At 41.8% G+C, this 25,578-nt stretch overlaps 1 protein-coding gene across 4 annotated transcripts; it reads right to left on the minus strand.

Moving 5' to 3' along the window:
* Positions 1 to 4,046: 4,046 nt before the first annotated feature.
* KLF17 (KLF transcription factor 17) lies at positions 4,047 to 25,489 on the minus strand. Of its 4 annotated transcripts, XR_012079681.1 has the most exons (4): positions 25,347 to 25,489; positions 13,201 to 14,062; positions 12,548 to 12,868; positions 4,047 to 4,119 (listed from the first exon to the last, which is right to left on the minus strand). XR_012079681.1 is itself a non-coding variant. In XM_006200558.3 (3 exons), the coding sequence occupies exons 1-3, from the start codon at positions 25,428 to 25,430 to the stop codon at positions 12,621 to 12,623; spliced, it is 1,194 nt and encodes a 397-aa protein (XP_006200620.2). In that variant the 5' UTR covers positions 25,431 to 25,489; the 3' UTR covers positions 11,688 to 12,620. The 4 variants fall into 4 exon arrangements, 3 of the variants coding, with proteins under 3 accessions (XP_006200620.2, XP_072831896.1, XP_072831895.1); XM_006200558.3 differs by lacking the exon at positions 4,047 to 4,119 and having other exon boundaries at positions 11,688 to 12,868; XM_072975795.1 differs by lacking the exons at positions 4,047 to 4,119; positions 25,347 to 25,489 and adding an exon at positions 24,997 to 25,204 and having other exon boundaries at positions 11,688 to 12,868.
* Between the last annotated feature and the right edge of the window lie 89 nt (positions 25,490 to 25,578).

The following is a 25,578-nucleotide window of genomic DNA, read 5'->3' on the forward strand; positions in this document are numbered from 1 at the left end:
ATGAAAACACACTGTCATATAGCAGAGGAAAATTATGAAACAAGAATCCAACCTGAATTTCAAATACTTAACCAAGCAATTGTAGATATGTGGGGAGGGAATCACAAGAAACAAAGATACAAAAATACAGAAATGGACCAAACCAGGAGATCATGTAAACTGTAGCTCACTTATTAGCTCAGGAACGAGATTGACAAAGACAAAATGATCTCAGAAATGAAGATTAAACTATACAGTGTCTGTGAGGATAGATAAGCTGAAAATACAATAAAGGATTTAGAGAACAGAAATGAAAAGAACCAACAAAATGTTTCAAAATTAAAGAACTCGATTTCTGAAGATCAAAGAGAAAGTGTTAGATATAGAAAACAGATAAGGAAGATTTAACAGATACATAGTTGGAACCTCTGAAAAAGAAAATCCAAATAGTGGAAAGGAACTAATTTTTAGCGTTCTAATTCAAGAAAACGTTTTGAAGTTAAATACTATCCATCTGTATATATTTAAAAAGTGACACAACTACCTAGAGAAATTGACTCAGGACATTCAACTCTGAGACATATCCTTGTAGAATGATTAGACTTTAAAAATTTAAAAAATGTAGGAACTCCAAGCAGGAAGACTAAGTTATGTCACAAAAGGAAAAGTTAGTTTGGCATTATTTTCCTAACATAAATATTCAATACAAGAAAACAGTGGACTAGCATCTACCAAGGAAAGAAATTGTGGAACAGTTTACCTACAACATCAAGGCCGTAGGAGAGCAAATTTAAACATGCCAGAACTCAGAGAATAGTGTTCCCATTTGCCCTTCCTGAAAAGAGTGGGGATGGAGCTGCAGAGGAACAAAGTTTCTGTATGTTTTTGAAGTTAAGCTGGTGTAAATTCAACTTAGAATGTTAAAACTTGAAGATGTTAAACACAGTTCCCATGGTAACCAAGAAGAAAGCTATGCAACATATATGAAAGAATACAAAGGAAATAAACCCTACAAAAAATCAGCTAAATACAGAAGAAGGCAAGAATGCAGGAAATGAGGGACAAAAATGCTATACAGGCATATAGAAGAAAACAAAAACAGATAGCAAAATGGTAGAATTATATTCCACCTTGTCAGTAATTATCTCAATGGATTAAACTCTCCAATCAAAGACAGAGGATGGTAGAATAAAGTGAAAAAACATGATTTTTTTATGGAAGCCACAAAAAAGAATAAAATAATGCCATTTGCAGCAACACGGATGGACCTGGAGATCATCACTGTATGTGTGTATGTATGTGTGTGTATGTGTGTATATATATATATATATATATATATATATATATATATATATATACACCACATCTTCTTTATCCAGCCATCTGTTGATGGACATTTAGGTTGTTTCCATGTCTTGGCTATTGTAAGTAGTGCTGCTATGAACATTGGGGTGCATGAAGACACACTATTTTAGAACAATGATTTTAAGGGACAGAATGACTTTCCATCTTAATTTGAGCACTACAAAGAACAAATACATGGTCAAGAACACATAGGTTAAAAATTCATTTGAAGATCATATGGCATTTAAGAATTTTATTTTTTCCCTCCTCTGAATTTTCACTTCTTTGGAGGCTTCCAGGTAAACAATGACTACTATTATCTCAAAATTGGATTAGTCCAAGATCCTAAAGTCAGTTAGCAACTTTACCTGACTTAATTAGATTATCATTAAAGAATAATACAATCACTGTTAATAATAACAGTCTAACCAAGAATCATGACCCCTGAAAACATTACCAAGTTAGTTTAGTGAGCCTAACTCCATAGCCTCACATAAATTTCATTTTTACCTGAGATTTATAATGACAAAATTGATAAAAATGTTAGTTGTTTAAATTATGATTCGACTTAATTGGACAGCCATGTGCACATTGAGAATCCTTAAATATTAGTGTAAATAATAATAAACTCTATGACCCATAGGCAATTTAAGGAATTGAGGTGATTCTTTTAATTTATTCTTTGTATTTAAACCAAATCCAGAGTCTTACATAGATTAAAATTTGGTTTGTATTTAAACCAAATCCAGAGTCTTACATAAAATTAAAAAACATTATTTGATGTTTATTTCTCAGAGGGGTCAAATTAAGGAAATATATCAAATTAAGGAGTCATACAGCCATATTTAAGCCCCAGACTCCACGAGTCACTCACGTGACCCCAAGAGTATATTGCTATGCTGGAATGAAACGGTCTTCCTCCAACTTGGGGGTGGGGGAGGGGAGATAGGCATCAAAAACTGCCATTGCCTTTTCTAAGTGATCTGATCAAATCTGGAATTTCACCCTGGAAGTATTTCTGATTAGATTTACAACAAAGAGCAGGAATCTGCAGAATTAAGTGTTTGATTGGATCTAGGATTGATGCGTCCTGTTTGTTTAAGGACTTAGATTACGAAAGCTAAACCCTTTGATTTCAAATCTAGAATCTATGATTGAATCTTTGTGACCTTGGGCAAATTGCTTAACGTCTCTGAGCCTCACTGTCTGCATCCTAGGCCGACAATTATAAATTCCACCTCATAGGACTGTGTGAGGATGAAAGGGCTAGTTGTATACATTTCTTCCCCCTACAGAACAGTTGGGAAATGACTGTAAAGACGTCGTGCAGAAGCGCCTTGCAGGTAATCCAATCGGGTAGGTGACTCGTTTTCCGTGCACAGGGATCCGCCCACAAGGGCGTGGCCAACCAAAGAATTCGGGTCTGGGACCCCAACATCCGGCCTCCAGGCTCTATAAGAGGCAGGGACTTCAGCCAGCAATCCAGTGCTGGCAACTGCAGGCCCACGGCGGTTTGATCCTGGGACACACAATGGATCCACTGATGGTGAGTCTGCATCTTCCATCGCAGGGGCCAAAGTCTCGGTACTGGGGTGGAAGCAACACCCAGGTGGACCCTCGTAAATCCTAGCAGGGTGTCCACTCATGCAGGAAGAGGGGCCCAAGAATTCGAAATGGTTTATTTCTTTACAAACCTGTTTACTGAGCACCCCTGTGTGCCTGCCCTGCCCAGGGGGTGCCCTTATCCAGCCAGTCAGGGTCCTGCAGAGGACACAGTGTAGGAACCTGTCCAGTTGACTCCTGTCCCTGTAGGCCCCTCAAGAGCATGGCTGCTGCCTGGATGGTCCCCCTGAGTCCCCAGACCACTGCCTGGTACTAGGCAACTGGGAAACTCTGGGGCAGGAATGGAAGGACACCCAAAATTCCAGGCCATGAGGTGGAGGGGACTGGGTGAGTTCCGTTAAAATTAATTAGACAATCAAGAGAGAGAGTTATAGCCTGCAGGTGGCATCGATTTCTTCCTTCCCTGAAAAAAAATTTATTTTTATTTTCCCCAGATTTACTGAGAAATAATTAACAAAGTCACATATATTTAAAGTGTACATGTATGTATGTATATGTTATGAAATGATTACCACAATCAAGGTGACTAACACATCCTTCACCACATGTGATTAGTTTTCTGTTTTGGGGAGGATGCTTAAGATCTAATCTCTTAGCAAATTTCTTGTAAAAAAAATACAGCAATATTACCTATAATCTCCATGTATATTAGATCCTCAGAAGTTATTCTTCCTAAGACTGTACTCTTTGACCAACAGCTCCCATTTCCCCACTCCCCTGCCCCTAGCTACCACCACTCTACTCTCTGATTCTAGGATTCAGCTGCTTTTTTCTTATTCTACATAGAAGTGATACCATCCAGTTTTCATCTTTCTCTGAATTATTTCAGATAGAATGAGCCCTCTCGGTTCTTCCATGTGATCACAAATGGCAGGATTTTTTCTTTTTCATGGCTGAATAATGTTTTGTTGTATATAGACAGGTTTCCCCTGCTATCAGAAAGTAGAGGATTGATATAAAACCTTTTGTAAGCTAAAATGGCATAAAGCAAAGAAGCAATTACCTTAGTATACTTCTTACTAACGGATGCACAAAACATGGAGATAAAGCATAGATGCTCACCGACACAATTCAAATCTGCTGTGGCTTGCTGAGGACAGGCTGAGTGTAGTTCCCCAGGGAGGAGCTGCCACTCTCCCTGTTCCAGGTGTGTGTTGCCTCTGTGCAAGCTCACTGCAAAACAAATAATGAGCACTATTTTCACTTTTGCCTGTTTTTGTAAAAGCAAAAAATCCACTTCTAATTTTGAGGGTTTTTTTGTTTGTTTTTTGGTTATTGAACACAGGTACTAATGTAGATTTTCCATAAAAGCAAAATGCCATAATGCAAACTTTGGAAAGCACCAGATACCTAAATACCACATTTTTTTTCTTTTCTTTTCTTTTTTTTTTTTTACCATTCATCCCATGAACAGACACTTAGATTGTTTCCATATCTCAGCTATTGTGAATAGGGCTGCAATGAACCTTGGAGCACAGATCTCTTTTCCAGATACTGATTTCATTTCCTTTGAATACCCAGAAGTGGAATAGCTGGATCATGTGGTAGTTCTAGTATTTATTCCCTGAGGAACTTCCATACTGTTTTCCATAAAGGCTGTACCAATTTACATTCCCAACAACAGTGCACGAGGGTTCCTTTTTCCTCACATCCTCCCCCAAATTTCTCTCTTGGCTTTTTGGCAATAGCTATTCTAACAGGTATGAGGTGCTATCTCATTGTGATTTCTGTTTGCATTTCCCTGATGATTAGGGATTATCAGCACCTTTTCAGGTACCTGTTGGCCATCTGTATCTCTTTTTGCAAAAATGTCGATGAAGGTCCTTTGCCACCTTTTAAGTCAGATTGTTTGTTTTTTGCTGCAGAGTGGTATGAGTTCCTTATATATTTACGTATTAATCCCTTTATCATGTGGTTTGCAAAGATTTTCTCCCATTCCACAGGTTTCTTTTTCATTTTGTTGATTGTTTCCTTTGCTGTACAGAAGCTTTTCAGTTTGATGAAGTCCCACTGGTTTATTCTGGCTTCTCTTCCATGTGCTTGTGGTGTCAAATCCAAAATAATCAATGGCAAGATCAATGTCAAGGAGCTTTTCCCCTATCTTTTCTTCTAGAAGCTTCTTGATTTCAAGTCTTAGATTTAATTCTATAGGCTATTTCAGGTTGATTTTTGTAAGCGTTACAAGATAGGGCTTCAGTTTTATTCTTCTGCCTGTGTATATCCAGGTTTCCCAGCTTCCTTTATTGAACGGATTGTTTTTTCCATTGTGTTTCTTTGCACCCTGGTCAAAGATTAGTTGACGTATATGCGTGGGTTTATTTCTGGCTCTCTATTTTGTTCCATTGGTTTGTGTGTCTGTTTTTTTAAGAATACCATACTATTTTGATTATGATAGTTTTATAATACAGTCTGAAATCAGGATGTGTTATGCCTCCAGCTGTGTTTTTCTTTCTCAGATTGCCTTTGTTGTTTGGGTCTTTTGTGGGCTGACTTGAATTTTAGAATTGTATTTTGTGTTCTTTTCATGGTTTGTCCTTAATCCTTAAACATCAATACATTTCAATTTTAAAATTCTGCTGGGCAAGATCTCTGTATATGATGATAGGACATTCACGCATTCATCTAGATCCCTGGTCCATAGAAGTAGCATACAAAGAGTTCGCATTTTAGAAATGTTACTCTGTGTGGAGGGAACACTAGACAGAGTCAACTCCAGATTCACAGAAGCCAACTGAGGGGCAACTTCAGTGAGTCAGGCAAGCAGTGATGGGGGGCTAGATAAGGATTTGATCAGCAGGGATGGAGAGGAAGGGTGTGTGGAACTGGGATTTGAGCTGGATAGGACAACTGAACTTCTAACTTTTTTTGCAGGATCTCACAACTGAAGATCTAGTTCAGCTATCAGGCAACAGCAAAGAGGCTTCTGGGGACTCTTTCCTTTGGACACTTGAGGAAATTGAGGAGTTTCTCCAGGACTTCAATGAGATGCATGAAGCAAGAATCCCAGCTGCATCACAGCCAGAACTGCATGTACACATGATTACACATGATGAGGACAGCCAAAAGGTGTCACTTCAGAACCAGGTAATGAATCCCTTGAGGCTCAAAATGATGATTTCTGCATTTTCTAACATACCTGGGACAATTCTTACCCAGAACTAACAACACCCCATGTGAAAAACCTTGATTTGCCCCCTAGAAACTTAAGCAAGGCTTTTTTTTAACCCCAAGGTGACCGCTTCTGATGAGAGAAAACCCACAGCAACATCCCAGATGACAGATGTCACTGACACCCCAAAGACATTGTTCACTGATGGCCAAGACACAATGATCAATGCAAACAAGATGACAATCCCCAAAGAGGGTAGCCAGGTGAAGACCTTCAGTGAAGGCCAGACCCCCTATGGGGTTCAGATGACCTTCAGTGGGGACCAGACCCTCTATGGGGGTCAGATGAAGACCACTGGTGAATATCAGACCCTCCATGGAGGCCAGATGACCTTCAGTGGGGACCAGACCCTCTATGGGGGTCAGATGAAGACCACTGGTGTATATCAGACCCTCCATGGAGGCCAGATGACCTTCAGTGAGGATCAGACCCTCTATGGGGGTCAGATGAATACCATCAGTGAATGCCAGACCCTTACTGGAGGTCAGATGATCGTCAGTGGGGACCAGACCCTCTATGGGGGTCAAATGAAGACCACTGGTGAATATCAGACCCTCCATGGAGGCCAGATGACCTTCAGTGGAAGCCAGACCCTCTTTGGGGGTCAGATGAATACCGTCAATGAATACCAGACCCTCAGTGGGGGCCAGATGACCTTCAGTGGAGGCCAGACCCTCTACATGTGTCAGATAAAGACCACCAGTGAATGCCAGACCCTCAGTGGAGGCTTGATGCCCTTCAGTGGGGACCAGACCCTCCAAGGATGTAAGATGAAGACCCTCAGTGATGACCACACTCTCCTTGGAAGTCGTATGATGCCACACTCATTGTCATCATTGCCATACCCTGGATCCTCATACATTTCAAGTTCCCATTTGATCCAAGGACAATCCCTTGAAAATCAAAAGTGGAACCTCAAGACTCGGAGATGTCAGTTGCAGAAGAATTCTGACATTTTGAAGCCCTACACCTGCACATACCAAGACTGTGGGAAATCTTATTCAAAGTCTTCTCACCTGCGAATCCATGAGCGCCTACACACTGGTGAGTGAAGACTAAAGGATGGGGGTGTCAGGAAATTGACTTAAGACTTGTGCCTTTACAAAACTTTGGGATCTTTTAAGATTGTTGCCACCTCCCTCTAAGCCTGAGACCCAGAAGACCCTAGAAAAGGTTGGCAAATCTGAAAGGGTATATAAAGCAGTTCCACAAACAGAATCTAGGTCTGGGCCAGAACCAACCTGATTGCAGCCTTTTGTCATGTTGACGGTGCTGGGATTATGGGAAAAGTGAAGGTATTTGCTTGACCTCTTAGGATGGTCTTGACCCTACCTCTGCTGGGGCTGTCGCTTCCTGGACTCCAGTAGGCCCAACAGATGAGCCCCTCCCTCAACTTTCTTCTCCCCCACTGACCTCCTATCTTTGTTCTTCTTTTCCTCTCCCTCCTCCACAATTTCCCATCAGCCTACTAGCCCATACTGCCCTCCTTCTCTTCCTAACCCATACTGCCCTCCTTCTCTTCCTTTTTCACGCATCCCCTCCAGTCTCCCCTCCCTCTCCCACCCCAACATGTTCAAATCCCGTTTCTTCTCCATTCACTTCCAACTGCCTTGTCCCACACTCCCCTGAAGCATGACGGGTCTCCCTTTCTTTCTCGGGTCCAGGAGAGAAGCCCTATAAATGCAACGTCAAGGGATGCATGTGGGCATTCCCCCGTTCAGACGAACTCAACAGACACAAGAGAAAGCACACTCGGGAGCGGCCCTACCTGTGTCCTCAGTGCAACAAGAGCTTTGCACGATCCGATCACTTAAAGCAGCACCAGAGAGTCCACAGATCAGTTTCGCCTGTGACCACAAACTCAGCAGCCTCTGAGGAAATGAGTTGAGCTGAGAGATCCTCCCTGCTGAGGCCTTCTTTGCTGGGCACCTAGCACTGTGCCGGCACAGAGTAGATGCTTAAATATTAGTTGTAAACTTTTAAGGGTTTCATTAGTTTTTTTCTGAAACGTACAGAGAATACGTGTATGCGTTTCAATAGAATCAGAAGCACTCTTCATTCACTTCCCTCTCCGGGGTGACTGTTTTCATCAGTGTGCTGTGAATTCTTGATGGTCGCCTGTGTACTTACTTCCACGTGTATTTGTAAAGATGTTTTTATGGGGATGATTGCAATGTATGCACAGTTCAGATGTGTAATTCTTGTAGCATTTTCAATATCTGAGCTCATGTATTCTGGAGGTCCATTTCTATGGAGTTAAGAGGAGGGATCACTTCCAGTATAAAGTGGTCTCAGACTAAATGAAGCTCATTTGGATGAACTTAATCTATTAAAATGTTGAACCCCCTGTCTCAGCTGTTTCTTCTCTCAGACAAAGTGTCTCCCTTTCCCCTCTGTCTTATCAATATGCTGTCAGGACACAGGGGTGGTGGCGTTGGAGGAGAAGAGAGGGGTCAAGTACTGGCTGCCAGGGGAAGGACCTATCCTTTCCATAGGCCCTCGGGGCCTTCCCATCACAGCTTCTGCTGACATGCCTGCAGCAGCAGGGACCTGTGGTCTGTTTTCCTGTCCTGGGCATGGCTGGACACCTGCTTCTGAGGAGCTTAGCCATCTCCCCGAGCTGTCTAGGTCCTTCTCCCAGCTCTACAGGCCCTGTCCTCTTAGGCCTTACTTGGATTCTCACCCAACTGCCAACTTGGATGATATTCCCCTGGGAGAAAGGTCTGCGTAAAGCCAAGGATGTGATCTGTTCCACTGCTCATTTCCAAGGGGGCACTTTGCAAAGCACTTTCCACCCAGAGCACTAAGAGGGAGCAGACCACAAATCCCTGGGCTTTGGTTGCCTCCAACATTTGAAGTTCTACTTGACCCCCTCAGTCACCACACAGAGGCCCCAGAAGCTAGAGTCCTGGGTCTTTGGGAGACCCAGACATTGTTTTAAATTAAATATCATTCCTTACTCTTGTATTTGGGTGATATGTATTAATATATATAAGATATGTGTATAAAAAATAACCACCTGTGACAGCCCATCACCCAGTGCTATGCCCTCAGGACTGAGACGATCAGCTAGCACAATGAGCCTAACTGAAAGTACAAATCAAGCCTTTGTCCACTTACTGCTGGAGAGCAAGCAGGGAGCAAAAAGAAGAGGTGCCCGCTCTCCAGTGTTGCTTCCTTCCCCATGAAACAGCACCAGGCAGGGGCTCCGGGACTGCTGCACAGGTGGGGGCAATTCTCTCATTGCCTCCAACAAAAGGCTCCTACCTTTTTGTGGAGGAGGGATAGGAAGGAAAAGGAGGGAAATTCTAGGAGTGGACAAGTACTCAGATGGGAGAAAAATGCTTCAACCAAAGCCCTCAATATGCAGGTGTGGTGAGTTATTGCCAGCAAATCCCTCCAGAAAACTGCAGTGCGTGGCTCTGACCAAATCCTGTGTGGGGAGGGCTGCTTCTGGCCTAAGGTCTGCCAAAGTCTCGTTATGGTTGGGCCTGAAAGATCACAAATAGGACACTGATGTGGACCTGGACTCCTCAGCTCCACCCCTTGATCCTTCAGGGTCTGACGAGCAGCACAGTCTACCCCATCATGGCCTCAGTGAGCCAGACACTGAGAGGTTGTGACCAGGCTGAGTGACCAGTGATCTAGGCCACTGCAAGTAGGGTAATCGGGCCTGCCTGGAGAAGTGAACGTATCCAGGAGAGCCAGTGGCTGCCGAGCCAGAAAAAGATGCCCCATTAGCTCATTAGGGTGTACTCTAGAGAGCCAGGAGGCCTTCTGTCTAAGCCTCCTAATGGACTCTTCTGTTTTCCCAGTTTCGTTGATCCAGGGGTCTTGGTGCTGGGGATACAGTGGCCAAGAGGTCACCTGGATCTTAGTTTCTCCAATCTGGACTAAGTGCAGGAAAGGCTGACCCAGAGACAGAGGATTATAATAGGATTATATAGGATATAACAGATTATAATATAATAGATTATAATGGACAGAGGATTATTTGAGAAGCCCATCTTGGTTGGGCTTGATGGAAGGATTGATGGAAGATTCTGTTTTGCCACCACTGTAGCATACATCGCACACTGGTGCCCACTCTGGCTCCTACCTGCTTCTATTCCTCAGCAAAAGTGATGGGTCACCAAGAGACCATCCCAACAAGCAACAGGTAGGTTTGATGACCCTACCAGCAGGGCTGCGTGAATCAGGTGAGGGGCAGACGGGGACCAGCCTTAGCCCTTGAGCCTGAGATGCCCTGCTCCATAAAAGGGAGCTACTGCCCAGCTGAGAATGAAAGACATTTGGGTACTTGAGAATGCTGTCCCTCGGGCCAGTAATTGGGTCACAAGACTTGCACCCTCTACCCCAATTTTGTTTTTCATATCCACTCTCCTTTCTAGGAATCTGGGTGGAAGCCATGGGGATGCCAGGCCCAAGTATGCTGGGGCAGCTAAGGAAACAGACCTCCAAGGTGGCCATGCAGGACAGGGTCAGGGTGGAGGTGGAATGGGCAGGCACAGCCAAGGCCATGGGACTCCCCCAGATGCCTGGAATAAGTTTAAGTCCACAGAGGTTTGGCTCTTCTCTTTGACAACATTGAGCACTTTCAGAATTTTTGTCTGTAATTTTTCTGCCTTGCAGCAAGGCACAGTCATGCTCTCCAAGTCCTTAGTGTCCAGCACAGGACATGACTAAGGGTAGACGTCCAGGAAATGGGAAGTCCAGCTAACCCCCATGAAGCCTTTAGGTCTGACTTAGCACCTCCTTGAGAGTCTTTCAGTCTTTCTTCCCTGATACACGCTTCCATTGTCTCTGTCCCCTACCATGAGTTGTCCCCATAGCCATGCGTTCTCTGTATTGTGAGCTCAGGAATATTTGTCAAATAAATGGAAACTTGTAGGCTGATTCTTCTCTGAGTAGTTGCCAGATCTAGCTTCTCTCTGCCTGGAATTCTCTTTCCTCTTCATCTGCTCAGTTTCCTTCCCAACATTTAAAGGATTACTAGCTGTTACATACCCTGGCTTACTGATCACCTCCTCCAGAAAGCCTGACTTTCCCCCTTCAAGTGCCCCCTCCTCTCCATGACTACCACCAAAGTGGACCTCTCAGCCCTGAGACCAAGATGATCCCTGGGCCACAGAAACCAGACTTGATTCATTTCACTGTGGCCATCACCTGGAGATGCTGGGCAACAAAATGGGCACAAGAGACACCCATAGAAGGCACCATCTCTAAGATAAGGATGTACCTCTGGAGAGGACAGATCCTGGTTGAGATCCCAGCTCTGCCACTTGAGAACTTTGGCAAGTTCCTTTCTATTAGTTTGCTGTTCAGTAAAACAGCTAAGAAGTCCAGAAATGAAGTTCTGAACTACCTGACTGAGTTGTCAGGATAGTCATTATACTCTCAACCCTATGAGAAAGGCAGGGCAGACAGGCCCTGTAATGCCTGATATTTAGGAATCCAGGTACCTGGGCTTCATGGGGGAAAGGGGAAGTTACAGCGGGGTTCATCCTTCTCTCCCCTAGTTGATTGTCCTCCACCCCAAAGTCACCTAGAAAACGGAGCCTAGAACAAGAACTAAGTACCAATGTTTTATTTGAGTGATGCCAACCCACGGCATTTTAGAGTGGGAAAAAGGAAGCAAGCCAAGGAAGAATGGGAGGTAACGCACGGTAACAGCAAGTTGAGTCTGCTTCACGACAAGCCTCGAAGAGGCACAGAAGGTATGTCCACTGGCTACTTGGGAGGCCTTTCCATTGGCTGTACTGTGTGGAGAAATGTGCCTTGCACTAGTTCAGGAATGAAGAGAAGAGGGAATTTATCTGCCTGGCTTTCTCCCGTTTGTCAAGTATCACCCCAGGAGCATTAACTTCTCCACATTCCTGGGTTTTTAGTGGCTGCTTGACATGCCAGGTCCCACATCCTCTGGGGGGCATTCCATCCATCCATCCAAGTCTGGAAATGATGGGAGGAGACAAACTCTGGGCACATGCCTGATGAGTGCCAGAGAGAATCTGATTCTGGACATAAGATGTATTTAAAACAGTCCAACACTATTTGTCTCATTTAACAGAAGAAACCTGGCATAATGATCAAAGACCTTTCCCAAGGTCTCAAGGCTAATAATTGGTAAATTCAGGATTTGAACATAGTCTAGCTCTGGGAACTATGGAACTTGGATTTTATGTAGCCGGAAAAGGAGAGTCACTAAAGGGTTTCAAGCTGGGAGTGACAGAAGATAATGAGCTTTTTAATAATGCTCCCAATCTCTACTTTGCTCCATCTTCCCATGTGGCTAAACTTGGCAGAAGCAGGTGGTCCCAGAGATGTGAGGACATCCAAGACAGTTTTTGAGGAGTCCCTGACTGGGTCCAGAGCTCATATGGGCTTCAACAACTCTGCCTCATAATCTTTCTCTTCACCTAAGCCTACACTCACCAAAGAGACTAGCTGGTCAGAGGCAGGCAGGATCTGGGTGGAGAGGCCAAAATGAGGGGAAGAGGAGAATGACCTAAAGACCAGGAACAGGAGGAGGACCAGACATATGTCCATTGTTGGCCTGTGGGTCCGAGGATATTGGCACCCGCATATGAGTCCTTTGGTGTTGTCGGAGATGGTCAGATCTCATGAACTGTCGGCCACACTGGTCACATTTATGTGGTCGGTGTCTGGTGTGTATCCGAGTATGTCTTCCAAGTTCATCGGAACGGAAGAAGGACCATGTACAGGCTTCCCACGTGCATTTATAGGGCCTCTCACCTAGGGGATGACAAGGGAGAGAAGGAATTAAGTAGAGGAATACGCCAGCCATTGGGAAGGGAGGGGTCGGACTTTAAGCAGAGCAGTCGAAGTTGAGGAATCAAAAGGTAAAACGTAGGCAAGCCTTGAGGAGACAGCACAAGCAGGAGTCCCCACCGTCTTAGCACAGTCATACTGGGCTGTGGGAAAGCAAGTTGGTGGGGCCAACAGAGCTTGAGAACCCAAACCGGGAGGATGTTAAGTTGATCCCAAACCATTACAAACCAGGGTCCCCCTCCCTCTGATACCTCCAGAGTTTCCTCCACCACCCCACCTTCTGAGACCTCATTTACCTGTGTGTTTGCGCTGGTGACTCACGAGGTGGGAGCGCTTAGTATAAGCTTTTCCACAGTTCTCATACTCGCAGCAGTAAGGCCTTGAAACTGGGGATCTCTTCCTGGGAGCCCTTTCCTGGGCCCTGGGGTTCTGCTCTGCTGTCCCTGGAGCCGGTAAGGGCTGCTCAGGTAGGAAGGAATTTTCCTGGGAGACTGGCTGACTCACAAAAGAGCCTTGGGATTCCAAAGTCAGCAAGGATGAGGGCCCAGCAGGGGGCATCCCAAAGTCATGGGGATCTCTAGGAGGCAACATCTGAGCCAAAGAGGGGAGCATTGCCTGGGCCTCCGTGGGAGGCATGGTTGGATGCAATAACATTTTAGGTGCTAAGGAGCCTCCATTAGAAGGTAACGTTGGGAGGACAGAATAAGGCATTGTTGGCACTCTGACGTGGGACATCATTGGGATTCCACTGGGAGGTGAGACTGGCAGTCCACTGGGGGGCATAATTAGATTTCCACCAAAGGTCATGGCCACCCCTGGAATATTGGGATCTCCTAAGGGCATCTCTTGGGGCTCCTTGAAAATCATCATTCCTGGCTGGGAGGAAGACATTCCCTGACTGTAAGTCATCTGGGAAGGAGTGAAAGTCATTTGGGGGCAGTAGTTCGCACCATGGTCAGGCAGCGACATACTGAACGGTGGCCCCATTTCACTTGCATTCTGCCTGGGTGCCTCAGCAGAGACCAAGGAGATCCTCTCCAGTTCTGTGCACTGAGGGATGTGTTGAATGCCTGATGCGCCACGGTTCCAAGAGGTGTGCACTCCACTGCTTCCAGGAGATGAAGACATGCCCAAGATGGATATTGACTTCTCAGTATCCTTGAAGAGAGGAAGTCAGGTGGAAGTTACCCTAGCGCAAATTCCAGTGCCACATGTCCCTTCTCCCCATTTTCATATCCCACCCTAATCCAGGCTCCATCATCTCTTGCCCGAATTATCCCTCCTCCAGGCCATTCTCTAGTTTGGGCTTTCTAAAATGCAGTTCTGGTTGATAGAAGCACAATGGAAGCCTAGATGTGATTCACACCACTTTTCCTGCTTGGCATGTTTTTGGTTTTCTTTCATAAAAAGCACAAAGAGCAAATAAAATAGTCCACAACTTATGCCATCAGCAAAACTCCGAGAAAAACCTTCAGATTCCCAATTATGTTTATGTTTAAGGGGAGAGTGAAAGACCATCCCAAACCAGCAGAACGGGTTCAGAAAGCCACAAAGGTGAGAAGAATGGAGGGTTCAGATAGGTCTTGGATTTCGCAAAACTTGAGAAAGCATTTACAAATATTCACCTATGGAAGAGGCTCTCACCTGAGTGGGAATGTTGTGGGCAGGTCTGAGATCAAGCATTAGAGGAGGTAAGAAAAATTTTTTAAAGGGTTGGAGATTGTCTTGGAAGTCAAGGGCAGTATTCCTTGGTGACTGACTGGTATGAATGGGAAAAAGAAGCTAGAACATCTTGAAACAGGATAGGAGCCAAGAATCATATATTTTAAAGTTGTTAATTACTGTAGCAAGAGAGAGAGCTCTTGAGCTGAGAAACTAGAATTGCTACCCCATCATCTCCCATCTTCTCCTCCATCGGGAGGGTCCAGAAAAGACCAATCCATTCAAATACGAAACCAAGACAGGAGTAAAACATACAGTATCCATAGGAGATACTAAAACATTAAAACAGATTAAAGATGATAATTTCTCAAAAGAAAATGGAAAATTCACCAGAAAAGTGTTGCCACAGATCAAGGAAAAGTTAACGACACTCGAACACAAATTTTTTTTAAAAAGAAAGCAAAATTTAAGAAAGCAATTGCAGCTTTTACATCAATGACAGGAACACCACGGGGCAGAAATAGAGGAATTCAAAGAAGTTGTGTCCAGACAATAGGCTATGAATAATATTAGAGGGGAGGGAGGGGGCAACAATAAGAGGAACTGCAGGGGCTCCTGCAGTGCTGACAGTGTTTCAAAGGTCTTTATTTTGTAATAAGCCATTAAGCTGTATACTTATATTCATTTCTCCATTTGAGTGTTATTTTTCACAATAAAATGGTTTTAAAATAATACCTTGAGTAATCAAGATTTTCAGCATTAGTGAAATTATAATAAAAATCAGAAATAAAAATAATGCTATATTTAAATAGGAAAGACTCTACACAAACACAAAACCTTCATGCACTGATTTTGGCCTTCAATTCCAGTCTTTACTAAAAGGAAGAGTCATCCTTGGAGAATTTCCTGACTCCAAGTCAGGAATAAGGCAGGAATAAGTGAGCCTGGTGCATCTCTATTGTGCCAGAAAATAAAGGAACTTTATAAGATCATTAGAATTATGTTAAAAGAACACAGGAAGTGATGCCAGGGAAGATGGCAGAGTAGGAAGCACAAGGAATCTACGTCCCCACCAAGATAACAATTATACCTGCAGAATTTGCTTGATGTAATTACTTTGGAGCAATGGAGTCTATTAAATGCTTGTGACTTCCAAGGGAAGATTTGGAAGGTAAACTTCAGCTAGTTTCAGTCAATTTCAGCTCTTAGGTAGGTAGTGGCTACCCCAAAACACCCTGAGTCCTATACCAGGAAACTGTTTCTGGAGCAGCTTGCCTCAGCTTGTTTGAGCCAGAGTGGACAATAAAAACCTTGTGCTCCAAATATTGGGGAATCTATTCTGATGGCTAATTGCTGCTCCTGAGCATGAGGTGCAGACACAGAGGTGGGAAGCTATCATTGCAGCTCCCACTGCCGTTGATACAAGACACTCCTACAACTGACAGGATTCCAGGGTACTTGAAAGGACTAGCACCTGTTTCTTTCCCCCTTCACTTTTCCCTTTTTCACCTTTTGGGAACCAAATATTTAAGAACTAGTATATTCACAAACAACCACATATACCAGGGAATTTGGAAAGTCACCACCCATAACCAAGAAAAGATTGCAGGCCCAGAAAACATCTGAGAAAACCTTAAGTTTACATCTCAGGCTGATCTTGGCACAGAGAAAACATACATCAATTGAAAAAAAAACTGTAAACAAACAAAAAACAAAAAGAGCAAACCCGGAGGAAGAGGAAGAATCTGATTGCCAGAGTTGCCACATTATAAGACTTAGATGTCCAGTTTTCAACAAAAAACAATCACAAGAGAAAAAGACACAGGATTGTATGACCCATTCAAGGAAAATACACAAAAAACTCCAGAAATGTCTCTGAGAAAGACCAGATGGTGAACTTACTACACAAAGAATTTTAAACAACTGTCTTAAAAAACTTCAAAGAGTTAAAGAAGATGTGGACAAAGTTATGAAAATGATGTGTGTACAAAATGTAAATTTTGATAAAGAGGTAGAAAACCTAAAGAGAAACTAAAAATCAAGCTCTGGATCTGAAAAATATAATAACTAAAATGAAAAACTGACTAGCAGGATTCAGAAGTGGATTTCAGCAGGCAAAAAAATCAACTAATTTGAAGATAAGACAATTGAAATTGTCAAGTTGAAGAACAGGAAGAAAAGAGACTGAAGAAAACTGAACAGAGCACATAAGTGACCTGTGGGACAACAGACCAGCATATGCGCTGTGGGAGTCTTAGAAGAGAGAAAGGGGCAGAGATTGCTTGAAAAAAATAATGGCTGAAAATATCTCAGATTTGATGAAAAACATGAATATAGACCTCCAAGGAGCTCAATGAACTTCAGGTAGAATAAACTCAAAGAAATCCACACTGAGACACATTATAATCAAAGTGTCCAAAGACAAAGAGAATCTTAAGAGTAGCAAGGGAGAAGCAATTTGTCACATATAAGGGATCCCAAGTAAGATTATCAGTAGATTTCTCATCAGAAACCTTGGAAGCCAAAAGGCAATGAGTTGATATATTCAAAATGCTGGAAGAAACTGTCTAACTAAGAATTTTATATCTCACAAAACTATCCTTGAAGAATGAAGGAGAAATTAAGTCATTCCTAGATGAACAAAAGCTGAAGGAGCTCATTACCATTAGCCCTGAACTGCCCTGCAAGAAATGGTAATAGGGTCTGGCAGGTCAAATCATTTGGTACATGATTTAAGAGACTAATGGTGGAATAAGAAATCTGTAAATTGGTCTTTGCCTCAGTTCCTGACACAGAGTTTCTAAATCCTTTGGAATTTCCTGGGTGATAAGAGCATCTTTTGTTCTAATGAGGTGACTCTTGGTAAGCTGATCACCAGAAAGATCAATCCATGATTAGAAGCTTGTAATTTTTGGCCCCATCCCTTATTCCCCAGAGGGGAGAGGGGCTAGAAAATGAGTTAATAATTGATCATATCTACATGATAAAGCCTCCATAAAAATCCCCGAAGTATCGAGTTCAGAGAGCTTCTGGGTTGTTGAACACCTGAAGGTACTAGGAGGGTGTTGTACCCAGAAACAGAATGGAATCTCTGTGCCCCGTCTCCATACCTCACCCTCTATGTATCTCTTTATCTGGCTGTTCAACTGTAATCTTTAAAATGCCATTTGTGATTAAAAAAAAGAAATAGTATGTAAACTGTTTTCCTGGGTTCTGTGAGCTGCTCTAGAAGATTATCAGACCTGAGGAGGGGGTTATAGAAACACTGATTTTTAGCCTATTGGTCAGAAGCTCAGGTGACAACCTGGACTTGTGTCTAAAGCAGGGGGTAGGAGCAGTCTGTGAGATTAAACCCTTAACCTGTGGGATTGGGCACTAATTCCAAGCAGTTTGTGTCAGTGTTGCTTGGTGCAGAAAACCTACATATCTTGTGTCATAAGTGTTGTGAGTATGAAAATGAAGGAAAATTGTTTTCTCAGAAACTAATATATTCTTAAAAACTGTTATTTGTCTATATTTTTAGACACACAATGCATAAAGTGGATTGGGCAGTCTTTATATACTATTAAAGTGGTATCAATTCAAATTAGAGTGTTTTAAGTCATGTTGGGATGTTAAAAGTAATCCCCATAGTAAACAAAGAAAATAGCTATAGAATATATACAAAAAGAAGTGAGAAAGGAATTAAAGTTTCATTACACAAAAAATCAATTAAACACAAAAGACATAATACAGGAAACAAAAGACACGAAAAGCTAAAAGGCATATAGAAAACAAATAGCAAATTTACAGAAGTCCCAACTTACCAGTAAATTACTCTAAATATAAATGTTTTAAACTCTCCAATCAAGACAGAAACTGGAAGAATGTATTAAAAGAAACATGATTTAATTGTATATAGTTTGTAAGAGATTACTTTAGATCCAGAGACAAAAGTAGACTGAAAGGATAGAAAAAGATATTCTATGGAAATAGTAAACAAGAATGGGCATGGCTATAGTAGTGGCTATCAAATGTAATAGACTTTAGAATATTATATATTAATAGATGTTTCAATACAGAAGGAAGATAAACAATTATAAACATATACACACCTAATAATAGACCATCAAAATATATGAAGCAAAATCTGGCAGAACTGAAGGGACAAATAGACAGTGCTAAATAATAGTTGGAGACGTCCATACCCTACTCTAAATGAATAGATCAGAAGATAAGTAGGGAAACAGAGAACTCGAACACAATAAACCAACTAGATATAACGAACATATACAGAACACTCTACCCAACAACAGAATCCACATTCTTCAAGTGCACATGGTACAATCTTCTCCAGAACAGATCATACGTTAGGTCACAAATTAAGGCTTAATAAATTTCAAAAAATCGCTAAGAATCAATAATGGCAGGAACACTGGAAAATCTCCAAATTTGTTGAATTAAACAACATACTCTCCAACAACCAATGGTCAAAAAAGAAACCACAAGGGAAATTAGAAAATATGTGAGACTAATGAAAATGAAAACAACATTTAAAAACTTACAAGGTATAGCAAAAGCAGTGCTAAGAGGAACTTTATAGCATAAATGCTTATAATTTTAAAAGATTTCAAACCAACAACCTAGTTTTACCCCTTAAGGAACTAGATAAAGAACAAACTAACCCCAAAGTCAGCAGAGGGAAGGAAATATTAGAGGCATATTAATGAAACCAAAAGTTAGTTCTTTGGAAAGATTAACAAAATTGCCAAACCTTTAGCTAGACTGATGAAGAAGAGAGAAGTTTCAAATTATTGATACCAGAAGTGAAAATGAGGCCATTACTACTAACTCTATGGAAATGAAAAGGACTATAAGCGAGTTCTATGAATAGTTGCATGCCAACAAATTGGAAAACCTAAATGAAATGGATAAAATCATAGATAATACCTACCAGAACTGAATCATGAAAAAATAGAAATTAACAGACCCGTAACTATTAAGGAGACTGAATCAGTAATCAAAAGCTTCCAGGACAAAGAAAGGCCCTGAACTTGATGACTTCAAGGTGAATTCCACTAAACATTTAAAGAAGAACGTCAGTGCTTCTCTAATTCTATAAAAAAATTAAACAGGGGGACTACTTCCTACTCCATTCCATGAGCTGGTCATTGACCTGATCCCAAAGCCAGACAAAGACATCACAAGTAAAGAAAAATACAGACCAATATCTTTTATAAACATAGATGTGAAAATCTTCAACAAAACAACAAAACCCCAGCAAACCAAACCCGCCAGTATATTATGCAGATTATATAACATGATCAAGAGGGATTTATCCCAGGAATGCCAGGCTAATTCAACACACAAAAATCAATCAATGTGATATATTATAGAAGTAAAATAAAGGTGAAAAATACACCATCTAAATTGATGTAGAAAAAGCATTCAAAAAAAATAATCCAATACCCTTTCATGATTAATAACACTAAAAAAATTTGGAATGGAAAGAAACTTCCAACATCATAAAAGGCATTTATGAAGAACCCACTGCTAACATCACACTCAATGGTGAAAGACTGAATGCTTTTCCTCCAAGATTAGGAAAAAGGCAAGGATGCCTGCCTTCACCACTTCTGTTCAACACTATTGGAAGTACTAGCCAGAGCAATTATTCAAAAAAAAAGTCATCCAAATTGGAAAAGTAAAACTATCTCTGTTCCCATATGATACAATCTTATATGTAGAAAATCCTAAAGGTTACATGCACACACCCACAAACCTGTTAGAACTAATAAATAAATTCAGCAAAGTAGCATAATACAAATTCAACACACAAAAATCAGTTGTGTTTCTATACAATGAACAATCTAAAAAGAAAAGAAAAAAATTCAGTTTACAATGGCATCAAAAATAAACTTAGAAATAATGAGTTTAACTTAATCACTAAAACTATAAAACACTACTGAAAAAAATTAAAGAAAACATAAAAAAATGAAAAGACATAATCTTATGTTCACAGATTGGAGGACTCAACAGTTACCCAAAACAATACACAGTTTCAGTGTAATCCCTATCAAAATACGTTTTTTGCAAAAATAGAAAAATCCACTCTTTAAATTCATACAGAATCCCAAGGGGCCCCAAATTGTCATAAACAATCTTGGAAAGTACGAACAAAATTGGAAAATTCACACTTCCTGATTCAAATCTTACTATAAAGCTACAGTAATCAAAACAGTGCAGTATTGGTATTAAGGACAGATCAACTCACCAACAGAAAGGAATAAAGCCCAGGAATTAACCCTCACATGTATGACCAAATGGCTGTCAAAGGATGCCAAGATCAGTCAATGAGGAAAGAGCAGTCTTTTCAATAAATGGCACTGGTATAACTGGACATCCACATGCAAAAGAATGACATTGGACCCTTATGTAACCCCATGTACAAAAATTAACTCAAAACAGATCAAAATCCTAAGTGTAATAGCCAACTATAAAACTCTTAGAAGAAAACATAGGGAGAAGCTTCATGACATTGGTTTTGGCAATGATTTCTCAGATATGACACCAAAGGCACAGACAACAAAAGAAAAAATAGGCAAAATCAGACTTCAAAATTAAAACCTTGTGTGCATCAAAAGACACTACCAACTGAGTATAAAGGCAACCCACTAACTGGAAGAAATCATTTGCAAGTCATATATCTGAAAAGGGATTAATATCCAGAATATATAGAGAACTCCTAAAACTTACCATAAAAACTTGACTCAAAAATGGGCACAGGACTTAAATAGACCCTCCAAAGACATACAAATAGCCAACAAGCATATGGTGAGATGCTCAACATCACTAAATCATTAGGGAAATGAAAATCAAAACCACAATGGAATACCACTTCACACCCAATAAAATGATTATAAAAAAAAGAAAGCATTGGCAAGTTGTGGAGAAACTGGAATTCTTGCATACTGCTGGTGAGACTGTTAAAACAGTGCAGCTGCTATAGAAACAGCATGGTGCTTAAAAATGGAATTAGCATGTGATCCAGCAATTCCACTTCTGGGTATATACCTACAAGAATTGAAGGCAGAGACTGGAATAGATATTTGAACACCTATGTTCAAAGCAGCATTATTCACAGTAGGTAAATGTAGAAACAATCTGTATCCATCAACAGATGAACAGATAAACAAAATGTGGTATATACAAACAGATTATCACTCAGCCTTAAAATGGAAGGAAATTTTGACAGATGCTTCAACATTAAGACATCAAGCTGAGCAAAATAAGCCAGTCACAAAAGGACAAATAATGTATGATTCTGTATATGAGATATTTAAGTTAAATTCAAAGAGATAGAATAGTGATTGCCAGGGACTGGAGGAGCTGGGAGGGGCAGGGAGAATTGGGAAGTTACTATTTTAATGGTTAAGGAAGTTTCAGTTTGGGAAGATGAGAAAAGTTCTGGACATGGGTGGTGGCAATGGTTGCACAATAATGCAGATGTGTGTTTAATACCACTGAACCATACACTTAAACGCAGTTATAATGATATTTTTATGGTATAGAGATTTTACTGTAATTTTTCACATGTTTAAAAGGGGGCACAGAAGGGATTCCCCCCAGCCAAATTTGTGACCATTTGAGAATCAAAAAGAATGATTATTGATTTTAATAGATTGAATCTATGACAACAGGTCAGCTATTACCCCAGCTTTGAACACTGTGAATTGAACTGAAAGAATGAAGCATTTATTCTGTCCAACAGGACACTATTATTTCAGAATCACCAAATGATTACATTTGCTTATGAAAAATCCTACTTTACAAAAGAATATAAACTAATAAATGTAGAAGGAATGATGGAATTGGAAAATCATTTTACAATCTCTAAGGAAACTTTGGAATAAGGGAAAAAATATTTCGTTGGTACCCATAAAGAGAATGCTTGGTGGGGAACTGGACATTTGGATACATCCAAGGTAACATTACAGATTACTTTCTGATCACAGGGCTAAAAGTTTGAAGAGAGATCAATGAGGCTTTTTCGCTATCCTAATTCAAGGGCCACGCCCAAAGTTACCAGATGTGCTTCCTGGTGTAATGCAAGATAAAGCCTACTGTACCAAATCAGGAATCCAATAGCTTTATAATCTGACTTCAATTCAGAGAGAATACAAGAGATACATCAAGCTACATTATACCGTGAGAAAGCAATCTGGTAAATCCACAAGAAGGATCATTCAAAGGACAAAAGTTAGGATCATGAAAAACAAAAAATCAGTCCAGAAAAAAAGAGAGCTATACTAATTTCAAAGAGACTCAAGAGACATAATAAGCAGATCTAATGTGTGGTCTTAAACTGGATCCTGGTTTAGACATACTAGCTGGAAAGGGCATTTTAGGAACAACTAGGGGAATTTGAATAAAGAATTACATCCAAAATGTTACTAAGAAATTACCGATTCTGACAGGTCTGATAATGTTTTGACTATGGAGGGGAAAAAATTGTCCTCTTATCTGTTTTATCAGAGCTCCAATCCATTTGATTCACCGCTATACACTTAGTAACTAGCATAAAGTAGGCACATAATAGGCCCCGGATAACTGTCTACTGGACGGATATTTCTGGGGTACTCAGCCATTTTTTCCTCTCTTTTATTCTCCTGATCCCTCACAGGCAACCATCTTTGCAGATGTCTAAACACATCTTTACCACTATCTCGCCCTTCTATTCCTCCAAGTTCGGTCTGGCCCCCATCTCTCCACAGAAACAGCTTTCATAAAGGTCACTGGCGATCTCCATTGTTACTAAGTCCAAGCATGTGTCAGACTCCTTGCTTGACCTCTCATGAACTTCTAAGACTACCAGCCACACTCGTCTTGAAATGTCTCCTTCCCTTGGCCTCAGGAACACATTGACACACTTGCCTGGTTTTTTTCCTTCCCTTCTCTCTGGCCTTCTTCCTTTGCAATTCCCTTTGCAGGTTTCCCATATGGTACTCTCAGGGCAATCTTTCTCATGTTAATGAATCCATTTCTGTTTATAGTCATTAGTCTTAGATCAATAGCTCCAGGGCAGACCTCTCCTCAATCTTCCAGCTGCCTAATGCTCAATCCATTTGGAGAGCCCAAAGGCACTTCAGACTCTGCCCCAAAATCATGATCATCTTTACCGCCCACCTACCCACAAACCTACCTCCCTTCCAGAGGACAAAAACTATTAATCTTGTTCCTTATCATCCTTTTATTTCAGAAAATGTCCCCGCTATTCTTACCCAATTGTGTAAGCCAGAAATCTGGAAAGTTGTCCTGGATGCCTCCTTCACCACCCAGATCCAAGTAATTTCCAATTTGTGTGGTGTCTACCTCTAAAACATCTCCAAGATCTACTCCATCTCTGTCTCCACTCACCGCTCTATTTAGGCAACCATTTTGATTTTAGATTGGATTATCTAAATTTTTAATCCAATTTCTAACTGTTGCCTTGAACTCTGCCCACACCCGCCAGGGCACTCTTAAAAGTACAAATCTAATTGTGATTGATCATGTCTCTTCGATGGCTCCCCATTGCTCTTGGAATAACCAACTCATGCCCTGCGTAACCTCGGTGGTGCCCAGGGACCCTGCCTTGCCTCTCCTTGGCCAGTCTCCCATCCCTCTCTTGGCCTTGATTTCATAGTCCATCTTTCACTACCTCCAAGGTGGTGTGAAGAAAAAGCCCAGCTGGGCTAACAAGATAACTCACAAATCTAAGTGTAACAAGTGTCGGATTACTGATCTGAGTTCTGCTGGGCTAACTCATAAATCTGAAGTTTAGTGTCAGTCTATTGGGCTAACGAGCTCAGTCACAAATCTAAGTGTGATAAGTGTCAGTTTACTGATATAAATTCTGCCGGGCTAACTTGTAAATCTAAAGTTTAGTGTCAGTTTACTGGGCTAACAAGCTAACTCGTAAATCCAAGCTCAACAAGTGTCAGTAACGTGATCTGTTCCAAATTGATAAGCTCCAGTGTACTGATTCCTTGCTTTTTGTTGTTTGAACCTTATTGGCTAATAGCCCCATACTTGTAATTAACCCTATAAAACCTCATGTGCATGTCTTAGAGGGGCTCAGAGCTTCGGAGCAGAAGCCCCTCTGAGCCCGCCGGCGTAATAAATCTGAGTACTCCAACCCTCCGAGTGGTGCTTGTTTCTTGGCTGGCCTGTCATTTCCGTAACAGTGGAGGCATTCTGTTTCTGGTCTCAGAATCTGCTAACCCTTCACCTAACCAATTCTCTGGTCCCAGACCAAAACCTCAGCTGTCTTCTCCACATCCTAAATCAGATCAAACACCTCTGCTATTTGTTCCTGTGGTGCCTGTACTTCTCATTTACAATAATTTGTACACTTCCAAACATTCAGCTACTTATTAATAAAATGGTAAAATAACTTACAGTAAACTCACCACCTTATTCCCAGGATCTGGCAAAGGCCCGGCACTTTGTAATTTTTCCCTCCCTGTGTGCTTCCCGCTGACTTTCTAACTTTGTCTTCTTTCCGGAGTACTCAAAAGTCTCTATCAGAAGTTACCGGAACCTCTTTAGCCCTCAGCGCCTAATGCTAATGCTTGGAGAACGTTAATTGAATAAATGGCACGGGTCTTATGTTCTCAATTTCCCATCCCTCCCTTCCCAACCTGTCCCTCGGACTCCTAACCCTCCAGATTTCTGCCTACCCCCCACCCCGCCCCGCCCTTCCCCAGCCTCCACTCCACCAGCCCCCACGCAGGGCCCCAGGGCTGACGCCCTGACTCACCTCTGTGTACTGGGGCGGAGCCACGTGCCACTGGCTCAGGCCCTCAGCCCCCTGCTCCATCTCAAGCTGGGGTCGGTTGCACATTGGGACTGCGTGAGGGTCCAGATCCACACATGCGCAGAGCTGAGACTGGCATGTGTTGCAGGTCTGATGTCCTGGAACCACCACGCCACAATCACCGCGCTCAGCTTCTACTTCTTAGTGCGCAGGGGGCGGAGCCAAGGGCCGCACC

Source organism: Vicugna pacos, chromosome 13 (assembly GCF_048564905.1).
Source record: "Vicugna pacos chromosome 13, VicPac4, whole genome shotgun sequence".
NCBI classification, from domain to species: Eukaryota; Metazoa; Chordata; class Mammalia; order Artiodactyla; family Camelidae; genus Vicugna; species Vicugna pacos.